Source organism: Epinephelus fuscoguttatus, linkage group LG23 (assembly GCF_011397635.1).
Source record: "Epinephelus fuscoguttatus linkage group LG23, E.fuscoguttatus.final_Chr_v1".
Classification (NCBI taxonomy): domain Eukaryota; kingdom Metazoa; phylum Chordata; class Actinopteri; order Perciformes; family Serranidae; genus Epinephelus; species Epinephelus fuscoguttatus.
Window position 1 is genome coordinate 28,869,666 of NC_064774.1, and position 23,055 is coordinate 28,892,720.

General features: G+C 40.4%; 1 protein-coding gene across 6 annotated transcripts in view; it reads right to left on the reverse strand.

Annotated features, from left to right (window-relative positions):
- Positions 1–23,055, reverse strand: part of nrxn2b (neurexin 2b) — an 812,698-nt gene that overhangs the window by 356,674 nt on the left and 432,969 nt on the right. For all 6 annotated transcript variants that reach the window (XM_049567815.1, XM_049567813.1, XM_049567811.1 and 3 more), the window contains one exon: positions 1,739–1,912. In XM_049567815.1, the coding sequence (XP_049423772.1) occupies positions 1,739–1,912 (174 nt within the window). The remainder of the gene's footprint in view (positions 1–1,738; positions 1,913–23,055) is intronic.

A 23,055-nucleotide genomic window follows, 5' to 3' on the forward strand; every position in this document is an offset into this window, starting at 1 on the left:
CAACTAACAATAACCTCAGAACCAAGTCGGTCAGGATTCTGGCGGTGATCCATACCCAGGACAACACTGCATTTTAGAAAAGTCCTCTTCATTACTTTTGCATTAGTCAGCCAGGAAATATGAGATTGGGTCTGAGCTGTAGTTGCTAGAGAAGATCAATCAAAAATATTAAATATAAAGTCGTAATTTTACTGATTTGATATAAGTGTCTGGCTTCACTGCTACATGGTGAGGAATACTAGTCTGAATTTGATTACAGTGGATTAGATAGGTAGTCAAAAGTGTTTTTGATGTATTCCTGTAATATTAGCAAGGGGATACATGGATTTGCAACAGCCTCAGGTCTAGGTATACTATTATTTGTCATAAAGGTCCACACTTCCAAAACTGGTCAATTACAGCTGTGCAGCTCCCCGGCACCTCCAATCATTAACTAATATTAGCATCCATGTTGGATGCCTGGGGGAGTCAATATGATAGCTTAATGCAGTTTTAAACAGTGTTTTGAGCGAAGTAATTGTGGTGTATAACTGTAGTCAGGTAATAAGGCGGGCTGGCAGAAGTAGCAGCGCTAGGGATTGAGGGGGAGAAGAAAAAAAAAAGCTGGATCAGTGCCGCAACGAGTCGGCCAGTGCAGCCCTCAGGGAAATCAAGTCTGTGCTCCCCGACACTCAGCACGCCATTGAGATGTGGTGGCGGGGGAGTGTAAAATGTGGGGTGTGCGGAAGGGGAAATGCTGTAGCCAAAATCCACTGTTATACTCAGGATTAACTACCCGGCACAGGAGCCATGCAGCCCGAGACATGGTGGCGAACTGCGCACAGCAGAGGTAAAAACACAACAAATGCAAGATTGATGAGGGAAGCCAATGAGGGTGGGGTGTTGCTGAGATTAGCCACACTGACAATAACATTAGAGGAGAGAGATACCTCCCTCATGCAGGTTTTATAGGGCAATAGAGAGGATATACAGAGGACAGGGGCTTAGATTGTAAAGACTGCCCAGAGCTGAGGGAATCTGGGCGCGGTTACTGGTGTAAATCAGGGAATAACAGCCACAGAAAAAATGCACCGAATTACTGCACTGGTGTGTCCTTACTGAAAGCTCTGTGCTGTGCAACTGGCAGTCTTGTGTGTAATCAGGCCATGAATTTATGAGAGTAAATAAAAACAGAAAAGGCTTGAGTGTCTATTTAAAGGAAAGAATCACCGTGGTGTGTAAAAAATGTCCTTGTGTACTGTGTTAAAATGAAAATAATGTTTTTACCTTCCTAAGTAACAATTAAAACATATCATCACTGTCGAAAACATGTAGCAATTAAACACGAGATGTTTTCAATTTCTGTCTCTAAATGACAGATTCATTAAATTGTACACCAAAAAAAAAAAAAAAAAACACTCAATCCAACTTTTGACTTGTTCTCTTTATAATTATCTGTAATCTTCTCAAACTGAGCTAGCTTTAATGAGAAATTGTCAGGAAGTTGGCAGTCTCTGTGAGAAACTGTCACTAATAGCAAGGACACCAGATTACACACTGTGTGTTAACACAAACACTTGAAATCAATGTTATTTGATTTCCCCTGTTGATTCACAGGAGAGATAATAACTTTTTAACATGGATGTCAGTAGTTATGGAAGGTAGCTTCAAAAGGTATTAAACAGTACTGTTACTTTTGATTTGATTGGTGCGGCGTGTTAAAGTCCGTATGAGATGGACATCTGTTTCCCCCACTCACCATCGCAGCCTCGTTCCACCTGACCCACCCTGTGGAGGGCATCTGCGATCAGGTCGGGGAGTCTCCCGTTCAGGTCCACGGAGGCCAAGCAGCCCTGGTACCCGTCCCGGGATGCGATCAGCTTGGGCAGATTGCTGTACATGTTTTTCGTCACGCCACCGATGTACAGCTCCCCTGAAAAAACACACACATAGGAACCACCTGTGAGAAAGATTTAACATTTTTCAACACTGATTCTGAACTGTAATAGAGCAAATTAAACCTATTTAGACAATGACGTTCATTTAAGACTTCTTTAAACGACATTAATATGCATATCCGCATTAAGCAGGCTCAGATGAAACGACTCATAGTGAGATGATCTAACATCAAAGCAAACAAAAATTTAAATGTCAGTGGAAGGAAGCAATAAAGGGCTCCTAATATATTCCACCTTCCATCCTTGCAAAGTATAATTCATTCTTTTGTTGTTGTTGCTGCTGAAGCAAGCAGGTAACATACTGTAAATCACAGGATTGCTCTGCCAATAAATACTCCACTGTGAATGGGCCATTGCTCGACAAGCAACAAACTGAACAACTGTATTTGCAGCATCATTCAATGCAGTATCATCTGAATTCACCATTGAAAACACAATGACACAAATCTCACATCTAAACAACACATACATTTCATTGTAGGTGTAGCACTGCCACCCCAGATAAAGGGATGATGTTGCTCTGCACTAGATGCTGCAGAAGCAAAAGTTCACTGAAACAGAGGAAAAATTAAACCCTGGAAATTTAAAGGGCCAGTGTGTAAAATGGGTTGAAAACAGTTGAAAACAGTGACATCAGTGGTCAAACTCTAGATTGCAGGGCTCACTCGCTCAACCCTCCTGTCGGGTAAATGACGGTGGCCTCGTAGGGACAAAAAGCCTTGCGCAGACTTGAGTTTTTCAGGAGTAGGTCTATCTAGCAACGAGGTGAATATTTATTTAGAAATCAAAACCATGTTACAATATTGTAATGAATCCCTCACGAGCAGGAGACCAGAGTAGCGTTCGGGAAAAAGGCCCGTTTATTTGAGCACTCCAAAAACTCCGGTAACACTCCAGGGGATAAAAGACTCCGTCCCAAACTCTGACTCTTCTGGTGTAACACACACCCTTCATACACACATACCCGCTTACAGTACCCAGCGGGTACACCCTCCCCTCTCTGCTCCACCAATCTCCAGCCGGCACGACTTTGAACGCGATTTTGAAGAGTTTCCTGTAGCGCACACAGAGCCATACCTGTTTGAGCCGGAGCATACAGATGAGGAACTCCATGTGTTTGATGCTGAGTGGGCAAGAAGAGAGGCTGAATCCTCTGCTCCCATTTTGCTGCACAGAATGGGATTCGGTGCTACCATTGTTGGGGAGATATATCATCAGGAGGAAAAGCGCCGCAGAGAGTGCATCACAAGGAGTGAAGTTGCGTCTTCTTTTCCTCGCAGATGACGGTTCGGGTTCATTCTCTCCTGTTGTGTGGTAAGTGTGGTCCATTCGCAAACTTTATAAAAAACTAAAAACTAAAAAAACTTTTCACTACTCTCTATCGACAAACTACTAACACTCTCTGCTGTTTCCTCCTCCTTCTTCCTTCCTTCCGCTGTCTTCGTTGGTTCATTTATACATGCGAAACGCGTTCTCTGGCTGGCTGGATTGTCCGCTCGGGCTGCCGTACATACATGGCGGTGCAAGATGGCGACCGCTTTAAAGCAAGGCCCTTGCTATATATATATATATAAAAGCATAATTATAAGGCTACAAAAACCAAACAAATTTTATTTTATAGCGATTATACACTTATATAAACATATTAATGGGTAGAATATTCAGATTCAGATTCAGATTGACGGCGGCACGGTGGTATGGTGGTTAGCACTCTCGCCTCACAGCAAGAGGGTTGCTGGTTCGATCCCGGGCGTGGGAGCCCTTCTGTGCGGAGTTTGCATGTTCTCCCCGTGTCAGCGTGGGTTCTCTCTGGGCACTCCGGCTTCCTCCCACAGTCCAAAGACATGCAGATTGGGGACTAGGTTAATTGGTAACTCTAAATTGTCCGTAGGTGTGAATGGTTGTCTGTCTCTCTGTGTCAGCCCTGTGATAGTCTGGCAACCTGTCCAGGGTGTACCCTGCCTCTCGCCCGATATCAGCTGGGATAGGCTCAAGCCCCCCCGCGACCCTCAAGAGGATGAAGCGGTTAGAAGATGAATGAATGAATGAAGATTCAGATTGACAATAAACCATGCCAAATATTACACACTGGCCCTTTAATAAAACTTGCAAAAAGAACACTAATGAAACTGAGGGAAGCTGCAACCTCACATTAAGCTGCCACCTCTTCTTTCCCTCCTACTGCAGTGAACAGCGTTATCTCAGCCTCACCGAATTGGAACCTACCACCTTCCCAGGTAGGGAGGGCTGAACGGAGCATCAAAATCAAACGGAAAAATTAACAAAACAGTATAGTAAGATTTCTCAGTTCCTGCTGGTGCCACAAATGATCTATGAGCACAAATACTCTCCGATGAGCACACCAAATGTAAGCTAATGTAATTTCCTGCAGGACGATCTCACCTACCATCTTACATCTTAACAGGGCCCAGCCCCTCCCTGCTAAGAGAAACTAATGGGGCAAACCTGTTTTCACTCTCCCTGATTGAGCAGCAATCTACTCCAACATCCAAGTGTTTTTTTTTTTCTCCCAGTCAAAAAAGTCAAGTCATAAACCTTCACATGCTGGTTACAATTCAAAACTCTCAAGCAGGTTGTGGTAATTGCAGGGAAACAAGTTTGTCATTTACATACTGCTGAACAATCGAGTACAAGATGCCACAATGTGCCTTTTCATGTATAAACACTCAATGTTCAAATATTAAATAACATGCAAATAACATGAACTTCAATGTACTCTACAGAGAAGAGAAGAGTGTCAGTCAACAAAGGGACAAGGGCGGGATCACACTGACTAATTAATTACAACACTAGATATATTTTTGATGGTTAACACAGCAAACAACACTGTCTGTGATTCATGTGCTCAATGTGAAATGTCTCCTTAGTGCGGCTGGTGTTAAAGGCTGAATGAGCAAGTCTCTGACCCATTTGTGGGTATATGGGGTTCCTGTAAATTTGTTTGCTGCTGATGCGCTATGTCTGTGTGTGTGTGCAGGTAGCAGACAGTAAACATTACTGTCACCAAGAGACAGAGAAATGACATTTTAAAGCCAAGCAGTGTGACTGTTTGGAGGTGTGCTCCTGAGAGACGTCCCCTAACAAAATGCTCCTCATTGCAGAGGTGCTAACAACATGTTTTGATGATTGCATGATTTAAAGACTGTTGACAGGAATGGATTGCACAGCATCAAGTGAGAAGCATTGGGAATGGCATTTGATGCTTTACATCTGGTGCTTGGAAAGATTTATTGCGTGAGCCTGTCTATATAGTCTTCTGGGAGGAGATCAGAACATACACAGCAGCACTTTCTCACGGAGGAAGCCGAATGTGTGAAAGCTCTGGGATATCTCAGAGCTCAAGCACAATTAAGGTCTCTTTACATTACAACATAAAAGGAAATATCCATCCACTCTTAAGCCAAATTGTTCTCTCTCTCACTCTGTCTCTCTTTCTTTCTCTTTTCTTCTGTTCTGTGGAGTTATGGAGAAAATGCCAAGTGAAATTATGAAAAGCACAAAGAGTCCTTTGATGTAGGTGCATATGAATAAACACGGTTTGAAATGCTTCAGGCGTTTCTCGTCATCAAAACTCCTACTTTATCTTTAAGAAGGCATAAAATGAGCATCCAGCAAAATCTTTTCACACATGGGGGAGATCCTGCTACAAAGATGGGGCCATCGGAAAAGCTTCTGACTCGGAAAAAATAAATAATAAAAATCATTTTCACAGCTGAAAACCAGAACTTTCAACTTTAGCACTCTGAGAAGCAATGAGCCACGAGGTCAATTATATGTGGACTTTGTGTAATGGAATGAGTCAATGATGTTTGCCAACTTCTCTCTAGAATTAATGAGCACTTGACACTTCATATTTCCCAGCTGGGGCTCCCGGGCATTACAATCAATACGACGAATTCATTAGCTGTCCGGCTGACTGATGTCCTGAAATCGCGGCTGTAAAGAACCATTTAGCAAATATGAAATTATCGGTATGGAGTTAATCTCCAAAGAACAAACCGCGCGTTTCCTGCAGGAGTCAACAGCGTGTTAGAGATTCCACTGGCTGACTGCATAACTGGAGTAAGACGAGAGAAGAGTGAGGGCTGTGCCAGATGTACTGTAAAAATTAGTCATGTAAGTTTTGTTTTCTTTCAGTGGAGTAAAGACGACAGGAGATGAATAAATATGCAGAATGCATACACACACCCACTCATTGTGCTCAGTTTGGAGTTGAATACTTTCATCTGAATTACAGATTTCTTTGGGTAAAGTTCTGACTTCCTTGCTCATTTGGGCCATGAACAGTTTGTACTGCAGCATACTTTTACAGCTTATCCACCTTGTTTTTAAATGCGACGCAGCTGCAGCGCCGCTAGAGAGATGTTTACTGCAGAGATTCCAGCTCTAAACATCTTAAACCAGCTAGCAGTCAAGTTAGCGTTGGAGAAATCCAGAGTCATACCGGTAGTTATCCCAGTGGTGCTACATACATGATTTAAAGGGATAGTTCAGGGTTTTCGAAGTGGGGCTATATGAGATACTTATCTGTAGTCAGTGTATTACATACAGCAGATGGAGGTCAGCACACTCCCTGTTTGGAGAAACAGATCAGACTAGTACCCCAGAAGCTCAGAGCTGCATTGCTGTGGATAAGGTTGGCAGCAACACACATTTTAACCACTTAAATAAAAGGCCTACCTAATAAAATCAATATCAATGTAAGTGGATACTAAATTCAGAATTTTTTCTCCGCTTTACCTTGCTGTCAGACAGCCATTTTCTCAACAGTGTAACTTCCATATTCCTAAGCAAAAACACAAAAAAGAGTGATCATGACAACGACATGCCATTCACTGTGGTGACAAAGATGTAACTTTATGAACCAGAGTATAGAGATGAAGAACTTTTGCAGAGGGAGACTTCTGAGGAAACTGGAGGCCCAGAGAGAGCTGAAGCTAACTGTGAACTGTAAGTGCATGCTCACGGACCCAGAGAGCTACTGCTGCCTGGACTTCGTTACAACACAACCTCAGGATCTTTCTTAATCAGAAGATGCCAGCAATTCACACTTAACTGGTTGTTTGGTAAGTAAACTTATATACTTGTAGGTGTAGCGTAATGTTAGCTACTGGTCGGGTACAGCAGTGCTCTTCAGCAAGTGTCTCTGTTGCTTACTTGTTGGTGGTTTGACACAATCGTCTGAGAGAAATGTTCACTGCAAATGTCAAAGTGCAAAAGTCACTGCAACTGGGCACAGCTGTTTTCATTTCTTTGTGACCCAAGTGCCCAACATTGCACAGCAACAATTAGGCTTTTTTGTGTAGGAATGTGGAAGTTACACTGTTGAGAAAGGAGTGCTAATTGAAAGAATCATCTGACAGCAAGGTAAAGCAGTGGAAATACAATAACTATAGCAATCACTTAGATTGATATTGATTTTTTAGGTAAGTATTGATTTTTTTTAATGACCAAGACATGTTTTGCTGCTGACCCTCATCTACAGCAATACAGCAGACTATAGATAAGCATCTCAAACAGTCCCACTTCAAAAAACCTGATCTGTGCCTTTCATGCAGCTGAGAGACCCAACACAAACTTTCTATGCACTATCTATTGTCTATTTATAGTGTAGAGTGATTTTATTTCACAACATTAAAAAAAAAAAAAAAAAAGAAGAAGATAAAAGCAGATGATATTTTTGTACACAGACCATGTTTATATTTGTGGACAGAAAAAACTCCTCAAGGTTGTTTTTCCACTAAGGTATCTAGTAAATAACATTTAAAGGTGTTTTAATATGACAGCAGTGTTTTATTCCACAATGATGGTGTTAGTTCAGTATTTCACAAAACTTACTAAGGACAGAATATTTTGAGTGTTTATACACAGTAGCTTAGTGCTTGTGTGCTGATATTTTTGAAGCTATACTTCACTAATATGGACAAGACTGATATCTGAAGGTGCTATAAGATGGGTTTTTGCCATTTATACAACTTGATCTATGTTTTTTGGCTCATAGTCTTTGGAGCTGTTCTATTGTGGGCAGGTTAGAACGATGAGTAACCATTTTCCTCCCAGACAGACACTGTGTCGTAGTCTGTCTCTGCTGTCCCAGCAGTGATGAATGCCTGTGCTGCTGAAGAGCTCAGAGCGATCGACAAGACGGGACCAATTACAGCCTCCCAGACATCGCCAGAGACCACCACCTCCACATCTCTATGGTTACCTTAATGACCTCTCAGGGGCCGATGGGAGGAAGTTGGGATGCTATGATATGGGACCCTGGAGAGGCTCTGACAGCGCAATCTGGAGGAGCACATTGGCTTAACATTTGCACTGGACAATCAGGGTTTTCCGAGGGTTTTGAAATGAAATATACTATATCTCTGTGATGATGGTTTCATTTGTCTTCCACAGTGTGTAAACCTCATATATCCCGTTTTGCTGATCCACAAATTTGATCTGTGAGTCATGTGGGAGCTGGGTGGATGACCTTAGGAACCACAGCAGCCGCTCACAACTTGTTCTTTGATTTCTAGCAAACAGGAGCGTTGACTGGAAAATATTAGTCATTTTTTTGATACCTTGGAAGTTTACTTTCACAGAGGTGCAATGTGCACATCCCTCGGCTGTGTTATATATATATTATTTGGCCAGAAAAAACTACCCGACAAGAGAAAAACCTCATAGCTCCAATTTCACTGTTTTCATTATATTTGAGTTATCTGCAAGGGGAATGAATTTCATGGGTGTAAGACCCATGACTCCCATCTCAACATCCAAAAATAGTGTTTAAAAGGCTTCAGCTGCTGTGGCAAAATAATGGAGTTTGGGATTTTTCTATCATGGAAAAGTTTACTTTTTTGTAGATGTTTAAATCTAATAGCAGTGGTTAGCCTATTAATTTTATTTGGTCAGTACACCTTGTCAGCTCAAGACAAGACCTGTATTTCATCCTCGCCTGTAATTGGCTCCCAAGTGAAGTGATGGTATTGCAGTCTTTCTCCATATCTAGCAATACTGTGATATACATTATTTATATCCATCATTAAGGCAAGTTTGATCATGAGAACAGGCCATGAATGCACAATGCCCGGTCTCATCTCCAAACAATAATCAGCTCTCTCTTACCAATTCCCTGGCGAACACAAAGCCGACCATTAACTTTCATTAAATGCTCTATTAACAATCTCTGCCTCCCTCTCAAGTCCTCACTCTCTCCTCTCTCTGCCGCTTGTGTTGCTTCGCTCTCATGCTGGCTCTAATTGACAAAGATTGAATGATTGCTGATGAGAAACACAAGAACACATGCAAACGCGCGCACACACACACACACACACACACACACACACACACACATATGCTGCGGGCTGTGCAAATGAATGGCTGTTAGGCGGTGGCGCTGTGTGTTATAGGCAGGGGCTGGGACAATGGCAGCCAGCAGGAAGATGCAGGGATTGTGTGATTGCTAATTACAGAGGCGCTCCGATCTGCTAAGACGCCACAACAAGACGATTGGTGAAGAGAATAAATGTTGTTGCTGCTTGCGTGTTAATTGTTGATGCTAAATCATGAGTTGTATAATTACGTTGTGTTTTGGTTGCGAGTGTATCTGAAAGCAAATGCTATAGCAAGAAATGTTTTGAATTCTGCGCGGAAAAAAAAGACTGAAGGCAACTAAACCCGTAATTATTTGATACTGTAGTGGCATGTTTTCACTAACAGGTGCATGCTCGCTCACTCTCTCGCAGCTCTATTGTAACCACAGGTGGTGTAATACATTTTCAAAGGCTCGCTCTCAATGTAGGCAGCTAAGTGAGGGAGACAAACCTGTAAACAGAGTAATTGGAAACAATGAGTGAAAATGCAATATTTAACAATTACAATGAGGTAAAATTGACTGTGTCTGCATATATTTTGCATGCCGTCACCACAATCAAGGTTCTTTTGTAGCACAAATTAAGCAATGACTCATCAATATTCAGGTCCTTGTTTGCCTGTGATGAGGAACATTTAGGCAAGGGAAAATTAACCTGCCTTACACGACTATTACTAAAGCACAAACTGAGCTTCTAATGTTTGTGTTAGTCATGTGCTCATTAGCATTCTTGCACTGCATGTTGTATGAAAATCATTTTATGCACTTGGACATTTTGACACAGGCAAACTGAGCAAGAAAAACAAGGCAGAGAGAAAGAAATGGAGTAACTCACAATTGATTAGTTCATTACTGTTCCTTCCAGTAACAAACAATCTAGTCTGCCTAACTTTAAAGCAGACCTATTATGCTTCCCCTTATTTTCTGCCATATAGACATATGTTACAATGTTGGATACTTAGATTAAATGTGGCCAAAGTTTCAAATAATGAGGTAAATGTATGTAAAAATAACCACTGTGAGCAAACAACTCAAATGTCCTACTGCTCTGAATACTCAGTTTCCAACTGTGTTTTCTACTTTCAAGACAAGATTTCTTTATTTGGTCATCTACTCCAAGCACAGTACTGAAAGTGTTTACATTACATACAATGCTACATGTAGTTACATACTAACTTTGGGGAAACCTGTAATCTTAGTTGCCAAAGTTGTTAATTTCTGGATCATATTCCCGCTGGTTGTGCAGATTTTGGTTGTGAAGCTTTCATTTGTGGCTTTTCACAGCAGAAAGTGACGCTATACTCCATTGGAGTCATTGCCTAGGTTGCAATGGCGACGCAGAGATGGCAAGACCTGTTAAAGCTGACCAATCAGAGCAGACTGGGCTTTTTCGGGAAACCCTCCCCCTCCCCTGTCAGATTGGCAAAGGTATGACCTACCCCACTCTCTCTGACTGGCCAGTTCTTGTTGCCCTTGTTGACTGGATTGGTTATATTTAGGGATGTGAAATAAGATTGGTTAGGATAAGAATTTCAGGGTAAGCCAGTCAGAGGCAGTGTAACATCTGGGCCATATTACCTACTTCTACCTCTGCATGACAGCTACCGACTGAATTGCTCCGGCTTACACCTGTGCTGTGCTCACAGAGACAGTGTTGCTGCTATGGCACTGCTGCCTTCCAGTCTAATATTTCTACACTGTGTTTGCCTTTGATAATAACCATCAGTATTCTAAAATAAAATCCTTGTGTTAATCAAATGAAGGGATTCTGTCCACAGAGAAGCTGGAGGGCTTTTAATTTGACATAGAAACAAGTGTTGAGTTAAAAAAAACATATTTTTTTTTCATGTCCATGACACATTATACAGATACAGACATTAAATCTGGAGTGAAAGCTGTATTTTTTCTGGAGCAGCCACCCTGCTCACGCGGGCAGGATGGCTGCTCTAACCTGTTCACACAGGCGACAAAATAAAATGCCCCTTGATGCACATGCGCTGCTCACACAGGCTGTATGGCCCAGGCGTAAGGTGGAGTAGGGAAGGTTTTGCCTTTGCAATCCTAGGAAAAAAAATACAATATAACAAAATAAAATCTGCTGTCTGCATTGGAGCTTAAAGAGACACGCACTTAGCAAAAGTGTTCCAGACAGAATGTGAATACAGGTGTCCCAGCACAGACAGTGTGTGGAAAATAATGAGTTTTTTGAACATTAAAGGGCGCAAACATGTTCTAGTAGAAACTCAAAATACAACTACTAACCCGAAAATGAGCACACTAAGTCCTCTTTAAATACTAGCAAAAAAAATTGTCTGCAGCTGCCTTCATAAGCAGTAATTATGCATTTTTGACAACCATGTGCTGAGCATTTATACTGTGATACACAAAAGGTAAATATCATAACCAGAAATCACATTATACACTGGCAGTCTTTGCTTTTATGAGATGTACTGCAAATATATTATTCATCTCTTAATTAAGCACAGCATTATTATTTGATTTGTTCATCTCCATCAATTCATGTTAAAGCTGCTGCACATTTAGTTAATAAACCCCTCGATGGCGTGCTTTACAGCATCTCTAAGGTCTCTTAGCTGCTCTATAATCATTTACGGCATAGTGTTTCCTGTTGCAATAAAATTATATAAGCTGCAACTAGCCCATAATTTACCTAGAAGGATGTACAGTGCTGTATATCTACATTGGATGGATGAAAAATTCCTGAATTCATTATTTCAGAAACAAAAACAGAGAATGAAACATACAACATGACAAGGTTTCATTGACCTAAACACAAGCAGTCGGTATGTGACTCCTTGAGAGGCCTCCGAATATGTGCCAGTGCTCACTGGTGACACTTGTGAAAGATTGTATAGTGACACAGACAGGCATCATTACACACTTTCATGCTTCCCTTCTCCCTCTATGAAATGTCACTCCGAATTGAGTGTCCTTTCGCTTTGCCATGGCTGCGCTCTTTCCTTTTCACCACACTTCAGTTTTTCTCGCTTTGCTTGGTCACTATCTTTTACTCTCCATTTTCCTCAAATTTGTGTTCGTCTCCCTGCCCTTTCCCTTCCCACCCTCGCTGTTGGTGCTCACGATATCCTCACCTTGCCTTTATTTATCTCCTCTTCCTCTCCTTTTCTCTTTGCTTTACTCAGTTCTACTACCCTGGTCTAATTTTAAAGCTGGGAGAAGTTGATTATGCACATACTGCACTTTTCAATTGATGAATTCAGGTGACATTTTTGGAGATGGTAAACCTGCAGTGACTGACTGTGTGCTCACAGTTGTTCAAGATATTACAGTGAAGAGATTCCAGCTATGAGTTGGACAATGTGTCCATATCCTGCAGTAAAATCCACTGCTGTCACAGTGTCCTATCAGTTATTCTATTACTCACTGTCCATTGAACAGCTCTTCAATTTCACTCCAATCTGCCTATAATGCTATAAAAATAACTTGTCAGTCTTGAGTTATCTTAAGAACCCCACTGTTCTGTTATTTCTACTCTTAAGTGGACCCTCATGATGGCCTCCACCACAGGAGGGAGGGCAGGCTTTTCTCTTTCAACCTCTTTCTCAATCGTTCTAGGATGATGGAGAAGGGGACCTGTGTGTGTGGAAAATAAACAAATGCACCCATGACAATAACCCATTCATCAGGGGGCATTATTACTGGTCGGGCCCCTGCCAGGTGAAGGCAGGCAATGAGGCCCCAAGGATTTATGACTGACGAGGGACAAAGCCAGTCCCAGTGTCTCGTAAATACACCACTGAATGGGGTAAATTTATCTTCATTACTCATTTGTTGAATTGTGAAAATCAACTAACTGTAAATGGATGGGACAGTGGGGGGGGATCCTAAGCCTTATTTGTGTTCAGTCCAAGGCAATATAACATTTATTACTTGAAATGTTATTTTCACATCTCTATTTTTCATCTTTTCTCACAAACCATCGCCATGTTTTATAGTTTCTGTATTAACTGCACTATCTCTATTTTTCCATTGGAAACGGCTCTCTTTTCCCAGTCTGCTCACCTGACAGGGATGACATTTACCTTTTACCTGGCAGTTATTGAAAATCAGGCTTCTTTTCTTGGTCTGGTGCGAAGTTATGAATACACCATTACAGTATGAAAATAGGCAGGATAGACAGTTTAATTGCATCTTTCTTTCTGGCCTTTTGTTTGCATGGAGAAGAATTTCATTAAGTGTATGTGTGTAACATTAATTAGTTTGCCATTTCTCATATACAAATGTTACAGGTTTTGTTTTGTGACAGGGAAAAGTCGATACAACATAGGCCTAGTAACTTGATATTTTGCTGGCCAATATTGTATTGATACACAGGGGCCAAGTATTGATATTTTATTATATAAATTATTAAAACTGCAAATAATAAATAAATAAAGACTTGGATACTAGAATATTAAAATCAGTTGCTTTTTCAGTCCATTAAAAGGAGCTGAGTATATTGCAAAATATTTAAAATTGCAATATCATCATAATGTGAGCTATGTATCATGATCATATTGTATCATGGAGCCTTTGGTGATTCCCACCCCTACAGTTTTGTATTTTGCTCCTACCATGTATTTTAAAAACAGCCAACTAATCCAAGAGCTACTCACACATAAAATGCCGAAAAATATTTTTACTATTATTATGTGTGTAATGTCACTGCATTTGTCAACTGACACAAAGATGACATTCCAATTATTGGGTGCTTTAAATGTAAGAAACTGACACTTCCCATGATACTATGATTACAGCTAGTTAACATTATTACCCACTAACAGAGCTTTTGACGTAGTAAAGTACAGGCATGTTAGGACTGCAACTATAGCTGGTTTTGTTTAAGAATATTTTTTCTATTACCTGATTGTTTGGAAATTTTGCTTGATAATTAATTTATGATCATGATTTTTATTACAACTGAGGTTGCTCACTTAAAGGAGCAGTGTGTAAGACTTAGGGGGGGGTTTAGTGACATCTAGTGGTGAAGATTGCAGATTGCAACCAGCTGAAACTTCTCCCGATCAGAATTCCTTAAGTGGTCTTTGATAAGGATGCTTTTACCAGGAGCTGAATTATCCGCAGAAGTCTCTTCCTTTCTAAAACAAACTGACCAGGTGATTAAAACCCTATCTAGACACTGTTTTGTTTGTCTGTTATGGGCTACTGTAGAAACATGATAATCTCCATGGTCGAGGACCTGCTCCCTATGTAGATATAAATGGCTCATTCTAAGGTAACAAAAAGACAACAATTCTGTTTTAAGATGATTATACACTAATAAATAAATAAATAAAAACACACTGATTATCTTTTATTTATCTCTGCCAATATACCCCACAAAATCCTACACACTAGACCTTTAAAAAAATCATTTAGAGAACTTATCTGATAAGTTAAAATTGTGACAGAGAGAATTAGGCATAAACTGTACACACATGCACGTGTGCAGACACAGACACACAAATACACTCACTGTCAGAGAAACGCTGCCTCTACATCAGTTCCACCTCTACCGAGGAAGCTGGCTTTTTGATAAAAGGGAGAAATGAAGCGGGAGAGAGAAGGGAGGGTGGGAAAGTGGCCAAAGCTCGGAGTAATGCCAAAGTAAATTGTAATGTAAGACAGGTCAGTGGGAGGAAAAAAAAAAAAAGCTAAAACACACCGCTCTATTGCAGCACTCAAGCTACCTAGCCCATCATTTATTGAGAGAGAGCACTGACACTGAGCAGAAAAATAGAGGGGATAGAGAAGGACATGGGAGGGAAATGAATTAAAAGGAAACAAAAAAGTGTCTGGAAGGCAAGGTGAGGTGGTATTGGACTGAGTGAAGGACATATATATTAAGGCGGATTTATATAAACGACTTGACACTTGCTATATTGACTTGTAAACACCTTTTAGCTGACTTCAAAAGAAGTGACTATAATTAGGAGGTGGTTGTAAAAAGACTTTGTTTACTTAATAAACACAATGATAAAGGCTGACAGATTGAACTTCATAATTAGGGAGAGGTGTTGCTGACTGAAAACCTAAATAACGAGGAAGATAAGAATAGTGATCACATCACCAACTGCACTGATGTAGATTGTGACAAACTAACAGTGCCACGTGGATGAAAATGACATCCTCCCAAACTGCTTCCACTGTCTTCACGCCCCCAAATCTTCCAATGCAGAGGTGCAAAGCAAGAGCCTGAAGAAGCAGAAATTTATACTTTCTGACATGAGACGCAAATCCAGTTATGCTGCATGTGATTTGTTTAGTTATTATTATGGAAATGGATTCAGGGGCTGCTTTGGCAGATCTTTATTACATTGCCTCTTCCCTCTCTGCCACTCACAATCCTACACCTGGTGCAAACTAAAGCAGCGTTAAAAGGAGATTGAACAAAGTACACATGCTGTAAACACACATACTCAAACTCACATTTCTCACTTCTCTTCCCAGCAGTGTTAGATTGCAACTGAAACCTTTCTTGCACACCTGGTTTACTGTTCGCACTCACAACACTCACAGCTAACAAGTCTCGAGGGAACGCTGGGACTGGGAACATCTTCCAGTCTGAATGCAAAAGTAGTAATCTAAACAATTTTTGTTATCGAAATCAGTCTGAAACTATTTTAAAAAGTCTACCAGTGTACATTCTTGACACTGATCTGCCTGATTAGTTTCAAAATGTTGATATTTGTTTCAAGAAAAATCTTTGAAGAAGAATAACAAATATTACAGAAAAGTGAAAGAATATTAAGTTATACTAGAATTACTACCTTACCACCTCAAAGTGGATGTTTGTGCCAAATTAGAAGAATTTCCCCCAGGGTGGTCTTGAGATAACGCTTTCAGGTAAATGGGACAAATGCAAGGTCACATGACCTTGATGTTTGACCACCCAAATCTAGTGAGTTTATCCTTGATGCAAAGTGAACATTAGGGCCAAACTGACAACAACCCCTCCAGGCATCTTGAGATATAGATCACAGTAACCTTGACCATGGACCTATGACCACCAAATTTAAATCACTTCATTGTTAAATCCATGTGGACATTTGTGTCAAATTTGAAGAAAATCCCTCCAGGCGCTCTTGAGATACTGCATTTAAGAGAGTGGGGCAAATAGACAGACAACCTGAAAGAATAATACCTATGCCTATCACTGGCTCAGAGGCAAAAAAAAGTTGTTCATTGTCTGTCTCTGAAAGCATAAACCAGGGGGAAAAACACATATCATCATGGCAGAGCCAAGACACATTTTTGCAACGTGCAAGGAGACTACGTGCTGGGCTCAGACATCAATGAAATAAACGTAGCCCTACGACACACCTCTTAAAGCCTTCATATCTTTATCATAATAGACAATAAAACTTCCAAAACATAAGTTTGGAGCTATTGAAAACATATCTTGTGTGGACAAAAAGTGTCTCTGCATAAGTCGGACAACTCTCAAGGATTCTTTCACTGAATTCAAGACGTAGCCTTCACAGTGCCAGCACCTAGTGGCCAACAGAAAAGCTGTAGGCTGGAACACACCCACAATGACATTTGACAGCTTAATACGAACTTAAAGCATTTTTAATACTTGAAGCCCCTTAAGCTATAACTGTATAGTCTTCTAAAGATTAAAAGGTCAAGAACATTTATGGAAAAAGATATGTAATCAGCACTTGCAGTATTTTGCCTCCAGAATCAAATTATTTTCTGTGCTGTGTCCATGGTGCCTGCAGTTGGGATGAATAGGATTTCAATTTTTAATGCTGGACAATAGATTTTGTCCGTGTGATCACATCTCTGCTTGTCCTTCACTTGATAGATCTGTACTGGCGCTCCAGAGACGCTGATTTTAAAGGCTATTCACACTGACGTGGCGTTATGTAGGAGGGCGATAATAAGAAGCAAAAGAGAGGGAGAAGAGAAATGTATTCTTCTTGCATAATGGAGTAGACCCTGGCATTATGGTAATGACATTTCCTCTCAACACAATACAATGGAAGGACAGGAAAACCCAGAGGATGTGACAATGCATGTATATCGTCACAGGATGAATAGAATATGTTTTATGTCCACTCTGACAAAGACTCACTTTGAATAAGTGAAAATGTTAATGCACTGGTGACAGTGTACTCAAGAGGACAGTGGTTTTGATCATGTGCTGCTCATGAGGAGTCACCGAGGCAAACCAGCGTTGGCCTGACAACAGTGTCTTCAAGGCCAAATGCTACACAGATGACAAAAGGCAGTGGAAAACATAGATAATGCTGAGATTGTAAAAGAAGCACATACAGGAGCTGAGTCAGGGCCTTAAGACGTTAAAGTCGTGTTCTTTTTGTCAGAGACTGTGGCCACAATTATCTTTTATACCAAATATATAACATGGTACTGTGTCCTTGAGCAGGACACTGAGGCCCTGTAGCAGCTCCAGAGTGCCTGTTACTGTTGCATATCTTGATCCTCTTACAAAGAAGGGTATCACAAGAAAAGTGTCCCTTGGAGTGAGGGGTTACAGGGCTAAATTACCTACGTAGTACCGCAATAACATTATGATTACACATAATATAGACAACCTCCCAAATAAGGCAAAGGGAATAGAAGCTGCTGGACAACAGCAGGGAAACGCCATTAACGTTGCGTTGAAATAAATCAGTGGATATGTGGATGTATGTACAGGTGTATGTGTGGATGTATGGATGGAGGACAGAGGAGATGAGGAAATAGCATTTCGCTAAATTTTAAGGGCCACTCGTCAATGTGAGGTTGATTTTATGGTTTGTGGGTTAATTTGGAAGCTAGTGAACATGTGGACTCTGTAGGGCCACTACCATGTAAACACATCATTTCACTAAGACATCACCCATCAAAATATGCCCATTCGCCAGGGTCAGGAGTTTAGATATCCCTAAGGATGCAAACATCTGGCGTGTCAACCAATTCTGTCTGGAGATACGGTAGATACCTGGTAAAAATAAAAACTTTTTTGCCTAACAAACAAGATTTGCTATGGGAGACTACGTTGTTGATGTATACAGTACACTCCAGTGAGTTTCCTTTGACCAAGGCACTTAACCCACAGCTGTTCCACTGAAGTTGTTTACTGGCAACAGACTTGGCAGGTACAAGGCAGGTTGGATATATGTAGTTCTACAATGCTGTTCTTTCAGACATTATGTTCCTTCGGAAAATATTTGCATAAATGTGCCTTAAATAAAAAGCTTCCGCTTGGTGCTGTTTATCTCTTACAAATCTCTGTTGTACCAAATATGGTTCATACTGCCAGCAGTGTAAATGTCAACCTCACAATGAAAATCCACTAATCAGTTCTGTCTTGAGTCACCTTTGCATGTGTGTGTGGGGGGTCGCAAAATACTTTGAGTTACCACAGTAAGCGGTATGATGGTACAAACAGAACACTATAGATGAGGTTATTATGGATATCTGCTGAACAACTGACTGTGTTGGCATGCACACAAATTGACTATTGTTGTCTCTGTTATGTAGTGAGATCAAGTTGACCCAGATGTCTACATGAGCAACTGATGTGATTCGGCCTGTGAAACAGTCGCGGTTAGATTTAGACAATAAAACTACTTAGGTAGAGAAGAAGAGATCATTTTTTTGGGTAAAATAAATGTGTTTGTCACTTAACATAAATATGTCTTGTGAGTGATGCACAATGACCATATGTAAACTATGTAACGTTACGTTAGAACAACATTGACTAAAACAACAGCCACAGGTACTTAAGTTACAGGTTAACATTGGAGTCAGTTGAAAGCCTGGTGGGTCTCATAAAGACGCTAAAGGGTGCCTTTGGAGTCAGAATCACATGCTCAGACAAAGTGTCGGTATTTGATGACATGGGAATTAGAATGAGCTGGAAGTGTACCTAAAACGGGCTGAGACTGAACAATGTTAGCACTTGATTTAGATGGCAGCGTACAATGTCAAAGAGCAAAAGTTACTGTGCTGAATATGTATTACCTTTCTTTTTTGAGACTGTACCAAAAAAGGAGCATTATGAGAATGACCAATTCCACATGCTGCTTTGTTCACAAAGTTCTAAATTCTAACACAACTTCTCCAGTCAAGATAATTACCCCAAAATTTATACCTCCTGCAAAATATTCCAACAGGTCTTGTGCCCAAAAAATATAAAAAAGGTAGACCAATCAAACCATCGAGAGAGATATGGACCAAAAAAGGGTTATTAAACAACTTTCACCTTATCTGTACTTATACGAACAAGTCTGGATGCTTGCCCCAGGTTATAATTAATGTACTGCCAGACGTTCTTCCATTACAACAATAAGCACTGATTATCTTCTGGCCTTTCACATTTGTGCGACTAAAAGACTTAAAATTGAATTCCAGGAGGCACTGGGCTTCATGTGGTTTGGTTTCCTCTGGGATGGCCTGCACTTTCTACTGTGTAACCGACAGCTTTATAATTTGGGGAGTGTACAGGATTAAAAGAGCGACTAGTTTAGCTTGGTTTGTCAGATACTGATAGTAAACCACAAAGCAGAAAGAAATGCTTTGGTATGATCAAACAGCTAATCTCAATTTCACCGCTGGCAAGAGCACAGCTCGTTAAAAACTATGTACCTGTTTGTCTTTCTCTCCTCCTCTCTCCCCTTTGCCAAACCTCTCCTCCATATTGTGTTTCAATTTGTTCTGCTTTAGTTGAAAAAAATAGAACATATTCAATGCCATCTCTTTACAATTCTACGCAAGTATGCCTCATTAGAAAGCATCTTCAAAAGAAAGGGACAGGCACTGTCTGAATACTGCACGCCAAATTATCCCTCCTCCTTGCTTTTCCTCAACCTGAAAAACTCTTCATTAGGTTTATGCTACTGTTGTTGCTGTTACTTCTCATTTGCCATCACTGTATTTAATAATGACATTAATATCTTTGACATTGTCATATTCTTGGCATAGTAAAGCAGGGTATTCCCTTCAGGGCATGGTTGTTTGTGTCTCCTTCCTCTTCCACATGACCAACACTGTTTACTTCAACTTGAGCTTTACAAGGAAAATGCCAGATGCAAACCGAGCAGTACTACAACACCAGACGGCTGCTAAAAACAGGCAGCGCTCTGTTGTTTGCTTGACTAACTTTAATAATGCATCGCTCCAGTTTTCTGAATTTGCATTTTACATTTGTAAGCCTGGGAGAGATCAATCACTGATTTCCAACATTAGTAATTCTGCTCCAAAACTGAGACTTTAATTTGTAAGGTCATGATATGCTCTGTACAGTACTCTTTGGTGTTGCTATGTAAACAATGCAACAATGATTAATACTGTGAACTCTAAGCTCTATGATATAGGCGTTCTATAAACTGATAAAAGATGCAAGATGATATGGCAAAGGACACATATTCTCATTGGCTTAAGCCAGAGGACATTCACTATTTAACATGAAGTGTCCTTGGTGATGTGTAGCACTAATGAATTAATGATCAATATATCATTGTTAAATTAATTGAGATACCTTGGCATGCTTAGCATAAACAAACAGGGACAACTAGCCTCTGTTCACCTCAAGTGGTATTTATGGTGTGGCTGTACCTCAAAATGAAGACACATCATATAAACCCTATTGCTTCCTGTCACAAAGGGGATGCTGCTAATTTCCCCTGCTATCTTCCCTAGAGGAGGCTGCTTGTCTTCTGGCTGATGGTCTTGTTTATTTTTTTTCTAATTATACTGAGGCCTCAAAATGAACATGGTAATTACTAATGTTAAAATGCTACACGTAACACCTGGCGAGCATAAAAAAAAAATGTTTCGGTGTTTGGGGGGGGGGGGGGGTATTTGTATTACACTGTGGTTAACAGTTGAAACATTTCACACCATAAATGTGAAATAATGAAACCAATGCCCCATCAGGGCCATGTGGCAAAATATCAAAAGCCACTACTGAAACAAGCAAAGCAGTCCACACAATATGAAGCATTAAACAACAGGCTGTTTGATGCTTTCCTGCAGAGATGGAGGGGATGTGTTTGATGAAGGAAATCCCTTCGCCGGGTTTGAATTTATTCAGTGATAATTAACTACATTTTTACTGGAGCAAAGTAGCGCTTGGGGAGGGGTGTTTGTAACCGACGACAGTTTATACTGCTTAGGATCCCATTGGTGAACGTCTTAGGCAATCATAAGAGCCCCAAAATAAAATTATTTTAAAAAGCCGCAGATGAGATTCCAAGACAGAGCGTTAATACTGTGTTCATTGTCCTGGCTTCATCTGATGATGTCACCAGTATATAACAGCCACACTGTCATGCTAAATATTACTTAACATACGGACATAATAGTTAATTCATTTGATATAATTAAAATAGAAACAGAATATTTTTAAGAAAAAATGACAGGTACGTATGGCTTGTCTGGGTTCAGACCTTTGAATCCACTCACTTGACTATTTCTCTGGCATTGTGACATGAAACAATAGTTCTTGGTTAAAAATCAATCGATCCAATCAGTGCCACTGTCGAGGTGTTGTTAAGCTTTGCTAAGCTGCGTGCAGAGACTAATAAGGAGTAACAACAAAAATGGCAACTGCTATATACAAGATAGACACTGCTATCACGGCTGTTCTAAATCAATGTCTTCTCATTATCACCTGACATTGTAGTTTCCTTTACTTCACTATGCTCCACCCTTTAAACCCTGGTAAAACCAGTACGTTGGCATTGCCATGCATCAAAGTGGACTCAAAGGGTTACTTCACTTGCAAACTATTTGTATACCATTTACTCAAGTGTTTTACTTTAAATTCTTGAAGAAAACTTTGTTTTTCTGGCACAGTGAACGGAAAATCCAAAAAATTCAAACATTCTTCATGAATAGAAGTAATCAGGGTCTGCATTTAACAGCAGAAAACTATATCAAAACATCCATTTACAAACTCTCACACAACTCCTGCAGTATAATCCAAGTCTCGTTTATCCAGTCGTAAAGTACTTCTCAAAGACATGCTTTTAGCATGGGGCGGCTATCCTTGAGCAAGATACTGAACCCCAGATTGCTCCCGATGATGCTTCCATTGGTGTGTGAGTGAGTTAAAACCTGAGCAGCAGATGGCACCTTGTATGGTAGTCTTGGCTACCAGTATATGAATGTGTGTGCGAATGGGTGAATGTGGCTCGTAGTGTAAAAAGCGCTTTGAATGATCGGATAACTAGAAAGGTGCTATACAAATGCAGGTCCATTTACCATTTACCATTAATGTTAGCATGTAACAGGTTAGTCCCAAAGTTTCTAGCACAGATGAGAATCATGCCTGGGCACACATGCATTTAAACTCAAAATGCACATTATACTGCACAAGTAGTGTGAGAGTTTGTAAATTGACGTTTTGATGGAGTTTTCCCTCATTAAATGTGGGCCCTAATTAGTTCAACTCATGACTAATGTTCCTTTTTTTGAATTCTCCATTCACCATAGAGGTATATGAGGAAAATATTTTCTTCACAAATTCAAAGTAACACACGGTGTGTATCTGAATTAAAATTATGCAAGATTCAGGAAGACATGTTGGTCTCCAGTGATTGGTTAGGGGAAAATGGATCTCCCTCCCCTACGTAAATCAGTTAGAGTGGAGGCAGTCTAAGACTGAAGATGAAACCGATTGTAACATGTTGGCAGGTCTGTCTGATATCGTGCAATGAGATGGCAGATACCAATTAGTTTTAGTTTGGCATGCCTGAGCTT